This window comes from Oculina patagonica, chromosome 1, assembly GCF_052425735.1.
Source record: "Oculina patagonica isolate OP01 chromosome 1, crgOcupat, whole genome shotgun sequence".
NCBI lineage: Eukaryota > Metazoa > Cnidaria > Anthozoa > Scleractinia > Oculinidae > Oculina > Oculina patagonica.
The window spans coordinates 37225825-37241913 of NC_135758.1; the positions used below are offsets into that span (position 1 = coordinate 37225825).

Here is a 16089-nt window from a genome sequence, read left to right on the forward strand (position 1 = left end):
CGCTCAAACACAGGCGTGTTATTTTGTACGGTTGTCTTGACAACCGGACAAGGAGATGAAGTTTTGGTAGAGAGAAACAAACTGGAGTTGGCTTTGCATTTCGTTTTATCATAAAGTTTTTATCGGTCGGAGGGTTATTTCAGAGAGCAGAAAATATGTCTGAGGGAGCAGTACCTATTACAGAAGAGATCGAAGAGCTCAGAAAGAAGCTTGCTCTTTTAGGTGAGCTCTTTAGATCGACCTCATTTTACGCAGAATGTGATGATTTAGTGTCCACTTTGAAGTGGCTGGCTGACGATTTGTTTAGTACTGATGATTGCATTACTTGACTAAACTTTACTGTTGTGACAACTTAATACTGGTCTTTATCTTTTTCTTAATATCGTACTACACAATTTTTAAAAAAGCTTCTGACAATCTGCTCGATTTTTATTTGAGTTATTTCAACTATATTTTTTACTAGTATTGATTTTTTCTGTTCAGATGGGGACAGGAAAGCGTACTATGAAAGTTCACAATGGACTATGAAAAAGAACAAAGATACAATCGCTAAATTAAGGGAGAAAAATAAACGTCTGCGCTCCGATTTGGCAAAGAAAAAGGCGGTAAGTAAAGGCTTGTAACTACATGATCCTTATAAACTATCTTGTTTGTTATAAGGCTTAGGATTAACCAAAGCAAAAAAATACATGTATGTACTTTGTTTGACGTACACAGCTACAGAAATGATTCCTATAAAACTTTCTTATTAAACACCATAATAAATGTTTATTAAACTATCCACTTATTAATATGAGGGACTGAGACTGATCCATGAAATGGGGTTATTATATATTATGAGCTATGAAGAGAGGCTTTTATGAAGGTTTTGCACCCAATCGAGTTCGCACCCTCTGAACACTAATGTAGTCACACTTTTGAGAAATATTCAGTGTTTTCACTCCCTAGTTTTTTTAATTTCATTTGGGAGTGAATACGGCTTAGTGTACTCTGAAATTTTTGTGCAAACTTGGACAGTGCAAACTTGATTACAGTGTAGGTGGGAAACCTCTAGAGACAAAGAGACAGTTTTCTAGGGAGGTCAAGAAAACAAACTTTTCATTGAAGGAGGGGTGCAACTCCTTCAACCGCCACCCTGGATCCTCTATGCATTTCGATACGAATTTAAAAAATTATGTACTCTTTTTCTTTAAGGGTGATGAACAAGTAATCGATGATGCATTTAAAGAAAGAGATCCTCAAAGACATTGTGCAATGAGAGGCATGTCAGGCAAGGTATGGCAATGCTCCCTCCACACATAAACCTGTCTCCAAACATTTTAATGTTTTGGGTCATTCTGCTCATGACGTGGCTGTTTTCTAGACATCAAAGCAAATTTACTGGATTCACAGATTTTCAAAATTTTTATTATCGTTGACTTTTGGACTGGCACCAGTAAGAGTCTGTGACTACTCAAGGGGACAAACCCTGCAACTCGTCCCTTCAGCAAGTTATATAACTTTTTTTGGCCTCAGAGGTCAGGATTTGTTTTATCTATGGTGGAGTACGGAATTTAGCTGCTAGAGGAAACATGACACGAGAAAACCTATGAACAAACAAATTAAACAAGGTGTTATGGATTACCATTACGGTTTCAAAGTTTCACTGATTTTGCAAAAGGAATTCCACTCACACATTAATTTTCAAAACTGACATTTTGATGTGTTTGTGTAAAAATCCTTGCTTAGCAAAGTGATCATGAAACATTATACAGAATTACTGATTTGTAACTTTAATTTTGTTTTAACACATATAAGCCTGTCATTGATTTACTTGTATTAGTTTGTGATGGTTTACTGCTCTTAAATGTAGGCTGCCATCACAAAACTGGACCAACAAGTGTGCGAGGCAGTGAAGAGGCTGAATGCTTTGAAACACCAGAAAAATACTCGTGAGAAGAAACTGGAACTTTTGCAGACTGAGTACAATCAGTTGGTCACAGATGCTGAGGAAGTGTCCAGCACAGATGCTGGAGAGTCAGCTGAAGCACAGGTATTGAACAAAAACTATTACCATAGCGTTCTTGTCCCCAGAGCCACTTGTCCTGGAGCCTATGCACAAGAAACAAGTTGCTCTGGGGACACATGTTTTGATTGGCTGGAATAATTTTAACCAAGGGAGTTTCAAATCTATTGCCAACCATTTTAAACTGTCAAAAAACAAAGGGATTTTAAGACGGCTCAATTTGATTGGCTGATGCTTTTGTTAAAATCCAGCCAATCAAATCATGTGTCCCAGAGCCACTTGTTTCTCATGCACAGGCTTTGGCAGCTAAGAAGGACAAGAAGCTCTGGGGACAAGAATGTTGTCATAGGTGAAATGGGTTATATAATAACGTTACTTTTATTTCAATTTTATTACAGTACCGCTCAAAAGTAAGTTACCACCCTCTCGCGAGACGCGATTCTCGTCTCGCGAGACGAGACTCTCGTCTCGCGAGACGAGATTCTCGTCTCTCGAGACGAGACACTCGTCTCGCGAGACGCTTGTAAAAACTGCAAGTTCACGGCTCTAACTTCTCTCGAGATTTTAATTACCCATTGTTAACCATACATGTAGAAAAAAGAAGCGAGCGAACATCGCTTAGCAAAGATTACCTGTGGTTGAAAACAGAAAATGTGCGTTTGACATGTCGACCATTCAAGCGAGTTCTTTCTTCCCCGAATATCGCTTGTATTCCAAAGCAAAAGTCTTATTCAAAGTTGTATGTTTTAAATCGAAATCATTTCGTCCGTGGCTATCTAAATCACGGTTTTCAGTCAAGTAAAGTAACGCTTCGAAATTTATCGAGCAATCTTTGCACGACTTTCTGGCGGTAAATTTCGTCTGAACCCTGTAGCGGCCAAAGAAATTATATTTGATCGGTTCATTACAAGCCTACTTTCGAATACTTGTTACATATGCTATCCCAAACTGAAATTTAACCGTTACCAAGAACTTAAAAGGCTTAACAGAACAAGCGAACTGCAAGCGAACTCCGTATTCGTAGTTACACGTAATGAAAATTATAACATTGACAAGTTGTTTATTTACACAGCATGTCTTTCGTCATTGTCGAAATGAAAATTTTATCCATGTTTTGCTAGCGTTGAAGACTTCGGTTTTTTTTTTCTTGTTTACGATATGTTAAGCTATTACAGCCACGGAAAACTTTATAACTTGCTTCACGAGTTCCAGCGAACATTTTTCACACGCGAGCGGCGATGTTGGCGGTAAAATTACTGTAGTTATATTTGTGACGTTTGAGCACGTTGGCGGGACTCGAGCCGTAGAAATCGTAACACTGATTACGAATCCAGCGTCAAAAATAGAATTGAGCGAAAAAGAGCTATTTCATTCCGCTCAAAATAGTACTAATCGGTAAAAAATCTAGCTGAACGGCAAATAAACTTCTCGTTGATTAGAAGCCGACATTTGCATAAATCACAACTTTGTCGGCGTTCGTCGCCCGAAAGATAACACATTCCCCGCAAAAAAGATTCCTCAATCTTCTGTGAAACTTTTATTTTAATAAACGCTCGCACTAAATGTGTTCTTTTTCATAACTTCACATTACAATTTCGAAGCCACGATTCGGCGGCAAGCGTGATGAAAGGTCAAGAACTATAACAAGCGTGACCTTTGTTTACACACCGGCGAAGATTCACCGTCAGATAAAGATCTAAAGACAGGAAAACCTCGACGGCAGAAAGATTTCGCTTTCTTCATTTTCGGGTCATGTTTGAAGCTAGAGTAGTGCTTTTAACAGGCGTCTTAACCTCTGATATTTTTTGATGGTGCTTTCATTCACGTTTTGCATTTTTGATAAGATAAATTCTTTTGCGACGCGACAAGTTTCGATTCAACAGCTACTCATGCTAGCACGCACGCAACATTTAATACAAACCCGTGAAGATGTTGCAGTGTAACGCAAGTGCTCTGCTTTTGATTTTCGATTTTTGAGTTGCTTTAATTCACCATTTACATTTGTGATAGAAAGAATATAGTAAAGACCAGCAAAGCGACGACTTTCGATTGAAAAGCTCTCTTGAGTTCGCTAGCACACACATTCATCTCAAATGGAACTTTTCTTACCAGTGAAAAAAGACAAATCGATCGTTGCCAACAAATCAGCAATCTTTCCAATCAGGCAAAAACTTCGAATTTTAGTTGACAAAACGGCGAAAACTCTCGCGAGAGATTAATCGTTTTCTCGTAAGATAATTGCCGAAATTTATGCCAGACATTTCCGCCTCGTTGATTCTCGCGAGACGAGTTTCTCGTCTCGCGAGACGAGAATCTCGTCTCGCGAGACGAGAAACTCGTCTCGCGAGAAACGAGACGAGAGGTGGTAACTTACTTTTGAGCGGTACTGTAATAGTTCTTTCTTGAATTCCTGATTTATTTAAAAAAATTTAATTGTTCTAGAAACTGCGTGCTTTGGAGAACAGTCTGGACAAAATGAATCTGAAATGTAATGAGGCGAAGAAAATTGAAACAATCTATGAAGGTCTGTTGGAGCAGTTAAAGGAAGAGCGTCGCACCTGGCCTAATCAGCTGAATAATCTTGAGCGAGCCATTCACGCTCAAAGGGAAGAACTAAAGGAACTGAATGCAATGAACTATGACGCCCAGATCGCTCGAGAAGCTGCAAAAGCAGAACTCACAAAGCTGGAACAGTCCGTGTATGAGAGGAAAAAGGAAAGAGAAAGGGAATTAGCTCAGTATAAGAAACAAGCAGAAGAGAAGAAAGATCATGCTGAGAAAGTTGAAAAAAGGGTAATCTGAGTAAATTATTGCTGTTTGTTAAGGAACACTTAATTTTTTTAAAAAAATTCAAACAAAATAAAATGTTACAAGTAAAACTAGGACGATATACAACAACAAAAAACGGAAAAACTAACTACAGTATAACAATTCTCCAATACACTATCATACAGTTTTAAATACACTATGAAACAGTACAGTAAGGAACTCTTTTAATGATGTTGGAAATTTTCAAAAGAACCACTTAAAAGTACCACTTTGAGGGCATGCAATTTAATTCATTCTTTACGACTTAGAGGTACAGGTATCAAAATGGTTGCATTGAACACCTTTTGCTCATACAGCTTTATCTCAAATGGTTAAAATTAAATGGCAATACAATCCTGAAGGAAAAAAGGTTACTTAAAAACGTTAAACAAAAAAAGTCCGCAAATTTCCAAAATATGAAATATTTATAATTTGTATTCCAAGTATTCACTGTTGGCATGTACATGTAATGTAATTTAATATGTGTTGATGATCCTCTGTTTATCTGCCCAACAGCTGCAGAGAAGCTCTCTTCAACAGGAGGATCTCACTGGTGAGTCACATATTAGAACCTGGCAACTGAAAAAATTCAGGTTGCTCAAATGGGATTTGAACGGGAGGGAAGCGCTGTGTTCTTTAGGTATAATTGCAGGGTGCTTGAAAGCTCTAATATGTAAGAAATCTTGGGTGCCCAGCTCTTAAAAGCTTTCACGATAGCAAAGTTATACAAGTCGTCCAAAGACGAAAGTAAGTCACCTGTGGCACTCAAACTCTGCTAGAGCACAGCTTTGGAGGGGGAAATATTCTGGAAATTCTAGACCAAGTGCAGCTACTGCATTTTGTAACCCTTTTTTAGAAAAGAAAAATGACTTGCTATTCTCCAGATACTTCATCACTATCACAGTTGCTTTTAAAGTTGCCAGAATGATTTGTAGTTTCATTTTTGTGAGGTTCGTTTAATTCCAAGGGTTAATTCCTAGTCAAGACAATTTTCTGGTAGATGATAGCCTATTGATTTCTGAGAAAAAATGGCTAGAAAACCATACCCTTCACAGTGGCACAAAGCTATATAGCCCTGATATGGGAGAAGCCACCGCCCCCCCCCCCCCACCCCCCAGGTTGCATGTCCACTCCTCCACTATCTCAGCTTAAGCTAGCCACAATCAGTGGGAAAATACAGTATGTGAGTGAATCTCATTTGATGTTACATGCATATATAACAACTTAAAATATTCTCAGACAAACAAAAGGGTAGTGACGACTCAAATTTATTTATATCTGTTCAGTCTGTTGATTGCTTTATGTGTCATAACAAACTATATTCTCACCTGCAAGCAAATAAACCAAACTTGTTTTCTTGTCCTTCAGTAGAACAGAAAGCAGTGCTGTCTGGGGAGGAACAAGAACGCAAGATAACCACATATGAGGAGGCCATGAACAAGATAAAGGACACTACAGGGGTGTCTGACATCAAAGAGGTGGTGCAGCGTTTTCTATCTCAGGGTGAAACACAGAAGCACTTGGAACAACTCAAGACTAACAACGAAAAGATGCTTGTGAGGCTGAAGGAAGAAAAGGTATTTGTAACAAGGGTGGGACATTTCGGATTTCTTAGTTTTCTGGAGAGGGTAGCAAAGAGTGGTCCGTGATCCAATTTCACGCACAAATTTTAACCAAAATTCTTAAGTGTCACGTATACTTGAAACAGCAGAAATTACGAATCGCTTGTCTTTTCTAGCTATTTTCACATCTGAGGGTCTAATTTTTGCCCTTTTCACGGGTCACGCATAAACGCTTTGCTACTCCCTCTGGAGAAACACCTCTCTTGAAGCTTCTTGAGGTCTCAACTTGTTGATTCGTGTAAAACTGACAAATTTACATTTGTTATAATATTTTTTCCTTCCTTCTTTCTGTCCTTTCCTCCTTTCTTTCTTTTTTTTTCATCCATTCTTTCATTCATTTGCATTTTAGGAGAAGCTAAGAATGGAGTATGAGGAGATGAAGTATTCTGGAGAAGCCAAGTTGTCAAGGTACAACAAATCTTGTTAAATGCTTTTGCATACTATAGACTTACATGTAGTCTTCCTTTCATATTGTCGTCTTGGATTTTTTATTTTTGTTCTCACAAATTTGACTGTCAAGGCTGTACAAAACGCACAGCCATCATATATACAATGTATGTCATATCGGGCGGTTATGGTGAACAAAAGATATCGTATTTACATGTACAATGACAATGTGTGTTGCTAAGTATTGTAAAGTTTTACGTGCAAGTTACCTACTGTAGGTTTATAAATTTACACTTTAGTTCTAGTAGTTTAAATTCAACTCATGCATGAACAAGCTAGCTGAAGCAGTGGAAGAAAGGATCTAACTAATGATTTATTGTTGTTTCTGGCTTTGAAACGTGATAGACCACGAATAAATATATTATAATAACGTCCTTTTGTGTTTCTATCGTACAGTGGACAGAGAATGCTAGAAGAATTTCAGCAGCGCCTTGCTCAAGAGGAAAAACGGTAAAAAAAAGTTACTTGTAAATTGAAACTTTTTTGCATTAACCACAGGTGCCTTGATATGATTAGCTTCCCTGGTTATTTTTTTTCTTTTTTTATGATGTAATTATGTGTTGTTAATTCGCTTTTTTTGTTTTTTAGTTGTAATGATGCACAGGATCGTCAGGACCGAGCTAACAAAACTCTTGTTAACGTTAAAGCTGGAATTGAGCATCTGGCTGATAAACTGCAACACCTGAAGGCGGTAAGAACTCTTTGCATGTGGCTCGGTTTCTAAAACTGACAATAAAAGCAAAAGAAAAGAAAAGAATGAACCAATATTTGATCTTGGAAGGTAGTTAGAGTTGTCGTTAATCAGAGACCAAAGTTGTCAGATCTGGTCAATCACAACCACAGCAAACGCAAATAGCCTAAGTAACCAATCAAAACTTAAGGTAGAAACCTGGAACCGGCATGCGACTTCTCCCGCGTTTAACATCGGTTACACGTTTTCCCGCGCTGGAGACGAGTTACACTTACACGTTCTCCCGCGCTAGTCACCACTTACGTGTTTTCACGCGCTTTTCACCCATTACATGCCACCCGTTACATATTTTCCCGCGATAATCACTCGTTATGCACAATGTATGTTCTCCCGTTCTTCCGTGACGCCAGCTACAGTAAAAACCCGCGTATAAGAACCTAACATTTAAGAACCTGTTAGGCTAAAATTTCATTTTTAAGCACCCTTCACATAAGAACCATTTTAGGCTAAAATTCTAAAACAGGTTCTTATTTTCAAAAACGAAAAAAATAATCTCAAAAATATAGAATTAAAAAATCTTCCAAAAATATATTTATAACACAGTCTGTTTTTAAAGAGGAACTTTGACATTTTATCATGTTATGTTGTTTTGCTTACAAGATTTATTGGGAATTAGGTATAGTGAAGGTTACAGTATAGGTTTGATTTTAACAGAATCAGATTAAAATAGTTTAGTATTTTGCTTACCGAAGCCTCCAATAATACTGTTATTGGACATTAAAGACCAGATCATTTAAAAATTCTACTTTATTTCTTGAACAAAAGTTAAGAACCTAATTAAGAACCTAGTTAGCCTAATTTTACACTAAATACCATTTATATAAGAACGTGTTTAGGCTAACTTGAAAAAAACCTAGGTTCTTATACGCGGGTTTTTACTGTATACTAAAGAATTCTTTATTTATTTATTTATTTATTTGCAAAAGAAACTTGTTTTTGCGGTTGTTACTTGTTTTTGCTTTCAGTCCTAAATGCAATAGTTTATGACGGTATTTGCTATCATGAGTATCGAATAGCTGGGCTAAAAAAAAGCTTTGATAAGCCATAGACATGTATTTACGAGATGAATGTTGAGCAATTTGTACTGAAGTCGAACTTTCGTTTGTTTAGCCCAAAGGTCACGTGCCTCAAGCTCAGTTGTCCCCAACCTCCGACGAGTACATCCTGGACTTACTGGGCACTTGTGAACAGAAGCTGCTCAAACTGATGGATGAGTTGGGAGGAAAGGATATTAATGACGTCATGAAGGAAATGGAAGACGCTGAGGTAAGGCGCAAATTCTTGGGTAAATGAACGTGGGTTTTTCGCGGTTATTTGGCCGCCATTTTGTTGGGCAGGAAAAAAAAGTCAGTAATTACAGAGTAAAAAAGGGATTTCAGTGTCAAATATCTCCACCAGAATATAACTTCCTATACATAGACTTATTACCTCTCAGGAACTCGATTAAGAAAGAAAGCAAAAGCAATTTGCTCAAACGTGCTCAATGCTTGTCAAGTATGACAAAGACTTTGCATTCAAATAGTCTTTTTTTGAGATATTCATGTCCTGCATTCTTTTGACCCGACTTCAGTAAAACCCCGATATATCCAAGTACTAAGGGACTGGGAAAATGTGTTCGTTATATCGAGGGTTCGTTATACCGGGGTTTGTTTTTTATACATTTTACTGTTAGTAACTTCGGCCGGGCCGAAGAGTATCGTTTGTTGTACCGGGGTTGTGTTCCCCTACTTATTATCGGGGTTCCGCTGTACTTGACTGCATTTGGTTCATCTAGGGGAGACTACAGGAAAGAGCTAATTGTGCCTGTTGTTTTGCAGTTCCGTGCAACAATGGAGGGCAAGCTGCCACAACACAACACCCGAGTTAAGCTACCCATGACTTCTGATCGACTCGCCGTGTATGACGGTAAGTTAGGGCCGAAGCGAAAAATTGACTTTTAGAGTTATCCTCGCTTTACCCTCCAAAAAATTTCCATGTGATCATGCCGATTTCCTCAAAGTAACTACGCTTTGTTCACGTATGACTCTGAAAGGCTGGTTCTCATATGATCGCCCCGATCGTCTCTGTCGCTTCTGTCGTTTGCAAAGTCTGAGGTGATTGGAGCGAGCAAACTTTTTGAAGCGACAGAGACGATCGGGACGATCATATGAAAACCAGGCTTAAGAAATCGGTCTCTTTCATCTTTCAATATTCGCGCAAACGTTTTCATTAATTATACCTTTGCTGCGGTTAGTGAGCCCCCGTAGGAATGTGGTGTAACGTTCATAAAATGTCGCTAAACTTGGCTGATGTCGGCTCACAGTCGTTCCGTACCATGTTGTTCATGATTTAAACTTTATTTTTCAGATGACGAGGATAGCGGCGATGATGAAGACGTTCTTTCCAGGAACGCTATTAAGCGCTACTCTCAACAAATAGTGGATTCCAAGACGAAAAAGCATAAAACTCGTAAGGGGAAAAGAAAGACGAAGCAGTGAACACTCATTACAATCTGCGTTACTTTTTATTTGGACTGTTCGTAAAATTTGCTTACATTTTAACTACGTTAGAGGCTATTTCTTGTATTATACCACCAATAAAGTAAAGTTATAACTAAGTGGACTCGATTTATTCATGTCTTTTGAGTTCCTTGTCTAACTTGCGAGGTCCTTCACGACACGAAAACAAAACTTTACTCTGGTGTAAAGCTTAAGTAAAGCTGGGGTAAATTTGGAATTTATTCGGCTTAACGCAATCTTTACACTCATGTTTAAAGATTGCTTAAAGAGACTTAAAATTTTAAGCGAACTTTTAAGTTCGCTTAAAATTGATAGCTTTAAGTTGGATGAACAACTTTAAAGAGATTTAAGCCACCTTCATTTTTATACTGTGAAGCTTTCTTACGGCTTAAGTTTCCCTCCAGTCAACTCGAAGCCTCGTTGGGCAGCCGTTACTTAGGTCGCTGCGCAACGCAAGCTCTTCTCCTCCCCTGGCTCAAAAACAGAAAGTGGCTTGAGCTTTAGATTACGAAAATATGACATTATTTTTTTTTCACTTAAGAGTTAACCTGGCTCAAACATCTTACTAGGTCCATAAGGCCTCGAAAGCCCCAAATTTGTCTGCAAGTGTCCCCCAAATCCACGCTTAGTCACCTTACCTGGCTTCTACAGGTTGCCGTGTGTTTTTTATCCAATAATTTGTAAAATGCGCCGCCCCTAACTCGCCCCCTTTGATTGCCATATGCATTCCTTTTAATCTTAGTTGCTACACAGAGACAATCTTCTGGCAACTCCCACCTTGACCAGGGTTGCCACGGTCAGGGAAAAACAGGAAAAGTCAGGAATTTTGCAAAAGGTCAGGGGAAATCTTAGTTCTTGTCCAAGGCAGGGAATTTGACTGCCATGCGTTCAAAATCCCGTAAAAAACTAGACTGTCCACAGCCTCTATATTTTTTAACGCAAAATGCTTTTTCCGCCTTGCGCTGGCGTCTAGTTCTCTGGCCGTTCTCAACGCGCGCTCATCGATCGAAAAAACACGAAAAAATAGAGGGCTGTAGACAGTCTAGTAAAAAACGTAAAGAGATCGAAAATGAAGAGAAGAATATCGATGGTCTGTAGAAGAAGCTGAAGCAAATGTAAAAGTGGATTTGGCTTATTTGATAATTCGCCTAATGCAAGGTCAGTGAAAATTGTTTTCAGGTCCGGGAAAAGTCAGGAATTTTTGGGGGTCTAATGAGTGGCAACCCTGTAATGACAATGGACTACATTGTACGTTGGAGGAAATTCATGCATACGGTTTCATTCAGTGTTCCTTTACCCTGATCCTAGAGGTTTTCTGAAAACCCGGATTCATGCGAATTTTGCTTCCAGTTTTGCAACGTTTAAGTGAGGTTTTCTGTTTATATATTGCCCTTTAGTATGATTAACTTTAGTTAATCTCAAACTCTCCTGAAGACAATTAGATTATGAGCTCGAGATTTTCTTATGAGGTGATATCATCTCATAAAATTAACCTAATAGATATCTCCTTATAGAAATCGAGAGCGCGGAATAGTAGCCTACTAAATTTCCTTCAAACAACGAAATCCAATTTAAGTTTTAAAGTCGTGCATTAAACAATGACTGTCCTTTAAGTCTTCCCGGGAATTGAATTGTTATGAAGCTTAATATTATTTTTAGAATTCAATGATTTTACTTCATGATCAATTGTTTATAATTCTGTAGCTACCGAGAAAGCCTCGTGACTCAAGGGCTCGACAGCCCACACAAGTTGTTGAACAATATCCGAACAATATTTGCTTCGAACAGATTTGTGATCTAGAGCCCTGGTGCGTCTTCCACGGCTAGTTCCCCAGCATTTCAACAAAAGTATCAAGTGATCTTTCTAAATCTTCCTCCGAAGCTTCATGAGAAACAACAAAACGTCGCCACTTTGTAGACGGACCTCCAGCCACCGCACAGTAATGACGAGACAGTGAACGATGGCTCAGACAGACTACAGCATGAAAAATTAATTAGTACAAAACACACACATTTGAACAAAAGAAATTAAAACCTTGTTTAACTTTTATTTCCTGGATTAGCGTTAATCAGCTTTTGCACGACAGGGCCCCTGCTGTTGCTGTTACCTACTACACAGATAAGTAACAACGCCCAACAACGCCCAAAATGATGTAAACAGTGCCCACGAGTGAAATCTAAGTTACGCTAACTCGGCCTTGCATTTTTTCTTGGGCTTTGTTTTCGTTAGGGAAGTGGTCATAACAAGTGTACTCGACGAGGACCTACCTTGTTTAGGGGTAGGGGGCTTTGCTGATTAGCCAAATGGACAAAATTTATTGGCCTCAAAATTCAAGTTGGGACTTTCATATTAGGTGTGCATGAAGCTTGCATTGCTGGAGAAATGGCACAAGGAGGTTTGAATCTTTTTCTTAGTTTCTACTCTTGATAGAGTGGAGGCTATATAAACAAAACACCATCTTTTAGGGTGGGGAGGGGGGGGTTGGTACATAAAGAGACCACCTGTCTTTTTGCAGAGTGGTGGGTCCTGTTTGAGTACAATAGTTTTGACCATTTCCCTAAGTTTATCTTCGGTAAGAGAAATTAATCATTAGCTATGCCATATTATTAAAAACTACCAATGGTATATTGCAATTCCTGAGTTTTGATTGGTTAACAGACAATGGTATATGAACCCATATACACCATTGACCACAAATATGGTAGCCAATACGCGTCAACGAAAATAGCCGGGGAGCTCAAATATTGCAATTCTTTGGGCGTTTTTAATAAAACAATTATTCCACTCACGCTTGTTGGATATGGGATCGTTATAGCCAACTCGGTGCGTACTATCTCATATCCAACGCGCGCTCATAGAATAATTGTTAAATATACGGTAGCTGGTCATCGCCGCATAACGCGAATTTTTTTCCGCGGAATTTTAAACAGACCTTTAAAAACATTTTTTTGAAAATTAAATCCTCGCAAGAATAAAACACATTAGGGTAATTTATCAGACAACAGTAGAGTGTAGCTAATTGTCGAGGGTCGATCTTTACAATCTATCGCTCTACTTTTTACAGTTGATCTCAATCTTACGTTTTTCTCTTGACAGATTTATAAGTACCTTATACATGTAACTGAACACGAAATTTTTATTTGTCGCCTTTTTTTACGCACGCAAATTTGATGTCGGCAAGATAACGAAAGTCAATTACAAGTCGCGAGTCGAAAATTTCGTACAAAAACCTTCACCTTTACAACCTTTCAAATTATTGCGGCGAAGGTTAATGAGACTTTGATCACACACGCTGTGTTTATGCTAATTAATTCAGTGTTATTTAAAGAGAGTCTCCAGATGCTTATCCCGGCTTGTGCAACGCGTAGCTGGCTCGCATGCCGCATTCCTCCGAATCGTCAGCTTGTTTGAATGAACTGGAGTCGTCTGAAATATGTAACCATGGTAACGGCTTCTTTATCCGCAGGGTGGAGCCTGAGTACCATCTGGACGACGCTGAAGTCTGAACGAGCTGAACATATTCGGATATACAGCTCTAAAGCGTCTACTGCGAAACGCAAACAGAAAGGGATTAAGCGCCGAATTGAGATAACCGAACATCAGCAGTAGAACTCTGACTTCGTCCGGGATGTTTAACCTACAAGGCTCACAAACTACAGCGACAATGCTGACTGAGGAGAATGGGACCCAGCAGAAGAAGAAAGCCCCTACAAACATCGTGGTAGTTTTAACTGCTTGGACGTTTCTGAAATAAACTTTTCGTTCTTTTGTGGAAGGCTCGTTCTCATTGCTTTGGAAGGACTTAAGTTGCGCACACACCATACGATAAATCTTGACATGAATGCCACAGGCCATTAGCAGTGGTAAAATAAAATTCAGGGAAGAACTTAGCGTCGAATAAGTCGGCGTGAAAGGAAAATAACAGACGCTGTCGTAGACGAACTTGTCGTGTGTTCGCCAGCCCATGATGGGAAGTAAAGCGAACAGCAAACTGTATAGCCAGATTATGAAACTGATAATCAAGGCTCTATTTCGAGTCATGAATCTGCAGCGGCGAAAACGATTCAGAGGATCACTGAGGCTCTTGTATCGATCAACGCTGACAGCCAAAAGGGTCAAAATCGAGGTGGGTACAGTGATGAGGTACACGGTAATCCAGGCCTTGCACATGACTTCTCCATGTTTCCATATCCCTCCTAGAAAAAGTCCCTCTATGTCAAATGGCACTGCGATGGTGACTGTCAGAAGATCCGAGAATGCCAGTGAAAAAATAAAGAGGTTTGTTGGAATTTTGCGAAGGTTCTTGTTGGCGAGTATAGCGTAACAGACCATGAGGTTTCCAACGATAGCCACTGCTACGATTAATATGTGACATGTCGCGACTGGATACACGAAGCTTGTTGAGAGGGAGAAAGGTCCTGTAGCGCTTGAGTTAGGCTCAGAAGTATTGTTCATCTTTATAGCCGCTTTTTCCTTTCAACTCTCTGTAGGTTTAAAAAAATGTTCCTACACGAACAAAGTTTTCTTCTCTTTGCTCTGATTTCAGCCTCAATATAGCAGAAATGCAATCTCCTTCTGCAGTTGTGCCTTGCAAAGTTGCCGAAGAGGGTGAGCGACGCGTCCTAGTCAATCAAAGTATGAAAGCCTAATTCAGTGTACTGAAACTCGCCAAGCCAATCATAAAATTGACTTGTTGCGTTTTTTTCGGACAAATGAATCTGTCATGGGTCCATCCGGGCCTGCGACCTTTAAAGACTGTTCATCACGTAACTTTTTTTTTTAACAACGCCGTTCACACATGAATCTTTTCAACACGGATTGAAATTCTTTTATACGTGTTTCTTTGTGAGATTTACCGATTTAAATATTTCACAACGAAACCACACTCCGTGTGTAAAAATTCAGTATCCCAGATTCCTGTCATTGCTCTTCAACTTTTTAACTCAGTTTAGCTAAACGCATTAAATAAGAATGAACCAGGTTAAGCAAACAAATGGCTCATCTTTTTTTTTCGCGATTAGATCGGAATATGGGGTGATTATGGGAAATATTTCCGTCCTGTTGTTTACCACAGTCTGGTCGGCGTGAAGATTTATAGCCTTAAAAATCCAAGTTCTCAAATTTCGATTTGCTTAAGAGAGAACTGGACTTATACTGCCAGCCCACTTCCAGTCTTGATGCTTGGCTAAGTGGCGCGTGCTAGAGTTAAGGTATCAGTATACCCCAAATGACCAGTGCGCGTTGGAGCTGCCTTACCGTCTGTTAATTAAAGCAAACCCCAGCAAAGTATATATTTTCTGAAAGCTTAGGAATTGTAGATTGCGAAGATACATTTATTTTAAGTTCAAATATTAATGTTGTCCAAAAAGAGCGTGTTTTTTCCAAAAGTACCGAGGCTCATAAATCGGGTTCGTTTCCGGACAATTTTGAACGGAAAGAAGCGATCAACATCGCTATGTGTTCTTCACACCTTTCTCTAAAAAACTGTGTCGGGGAAAATTGATTACTTGTCTGGTTTGTTTTTGACACGCAGTTAAACTTCAAGAGTGTAAGAAACAACTATTCTCTGCGTTAAAATAGCCATAACTTTTGAAAGAAGAAAAAAATAAAAATTCGCCGACACAGTTTTGTTGCTCGATTATCGGGCAACATTCTTGCCAAATTTCAACGAAAATTGTTGAAACTCCATTGAAAACGAACTTAAAATGTGCGCCTCTCTCTTCGAAACTCTGTTTTCGAGATACGAACGAAAATGTATTTTGGGCCGTTCTTCCGGTGTAATGAGATTAATTACACAAGACGTGTGAAAATGATCACGCGTTGAGCGATAGAATGAAGGTTCATTGGCTTTAACAATAGAACTTGTTCAAAGCGGTGTCAAATGTTGCTTCTGGCCGGAAACAGACTGTTGCATGATTTCATACTCATATTCTACCGCTTGCGTTATAACAATTTTC

The 16089-nt window shown here is 39.0% G+C and overlaps 2 protein-coding genes across 3 annotated transcripts; one reads left to right on the top strand and one right to left on the bottom strand.

Annotated features, from left to right (window-relative positions):
• The first annotated feature begins 41 nt into the window (after positions 1–41).
• On the top strand, positions 42–10229 carry LOC144627913 (outer dynein arm-docking complex subunit 3-like). Of its 2 annotated transcripts, none has more exons than XM_078485945.1 (13): positions 42–222; positions 484–605; positions 1195–1275; positions 1853–2032; positions 4448–4798; positions 5330–5366; positions 6185–6390; positions 6785–6843; positions 7279–7332; positions 7471–7573; positions 8744–8899; positions 9451–9538; positions 9980–10229. In XM_078485945.1, exons 1-13 carry the CDS (start codon positions 156–158, stop codon positions 10108–10110), a joined length of 1635 nt encoding a protein of 544 aa, XP_078342071.1. In that variant the 5' UTR covers positions 42–155; the 3' UTR covers positions 10111–10229. The 2 variants fall into 2 exon arrangements, with proteins under 2 accessions (XP_078342071.1, XP_078342065.1); XM_078485939.1 differs by having other exon boundaries at positions 43–222; positions 6182–6390.
• A 1930-nt stretch (positions 10230–12159) lies between these two features.
• LOC144628219 (octopamine receptor beta-2R-like) lies at positions 12160–15044 on the bottom strand. The gene has a single exon (XM_078486290.1). The coding sequence runs from the start codon at positions 14585–14587 to the stop codon at positions 13589–13591; it is 999 nt and encodes a 332-aa protein (XP_078342416.1). The 5' UTR covers positions 14588–15044; the 3' UTR covers positions 12160–13588.
• Positions 15045–16089: the final 1045 nt, after the last annotated feature.

Excerpts from the sequence above, each read along its gene's own strand:
- LOC144627913 (XM_078485939.1), top strand. The coding sequence starts at position 156 with ATGTCTGAGGGAGCAGTACCTATTACAGAAGAGATCGAAGAGCTCAGA. Across the intron at positions 1,276-1,852 it reads TGAGAGGCATGTCAGGCAAG|GCTGCCATCACAAAACTGGA; the intron begins GTATGGCAATGC and ends TCTTAAATGTAG. Across the intron at positions 5,367-6,181 it reads TCAACAGGAGGATCTCACTG|TAGAACAGAAAGCAGTGCTG; the intron begins GTGAGTCACATA and ends CTTGTCCTTCAG.
- LOC144628219 (XM_078486290.1), bottom strand. The coding sequence starts at position 14,587 with ATGAACAATACTTCTGAGCCTAACTCAAGCGCTACAGGACCTTTCTCC.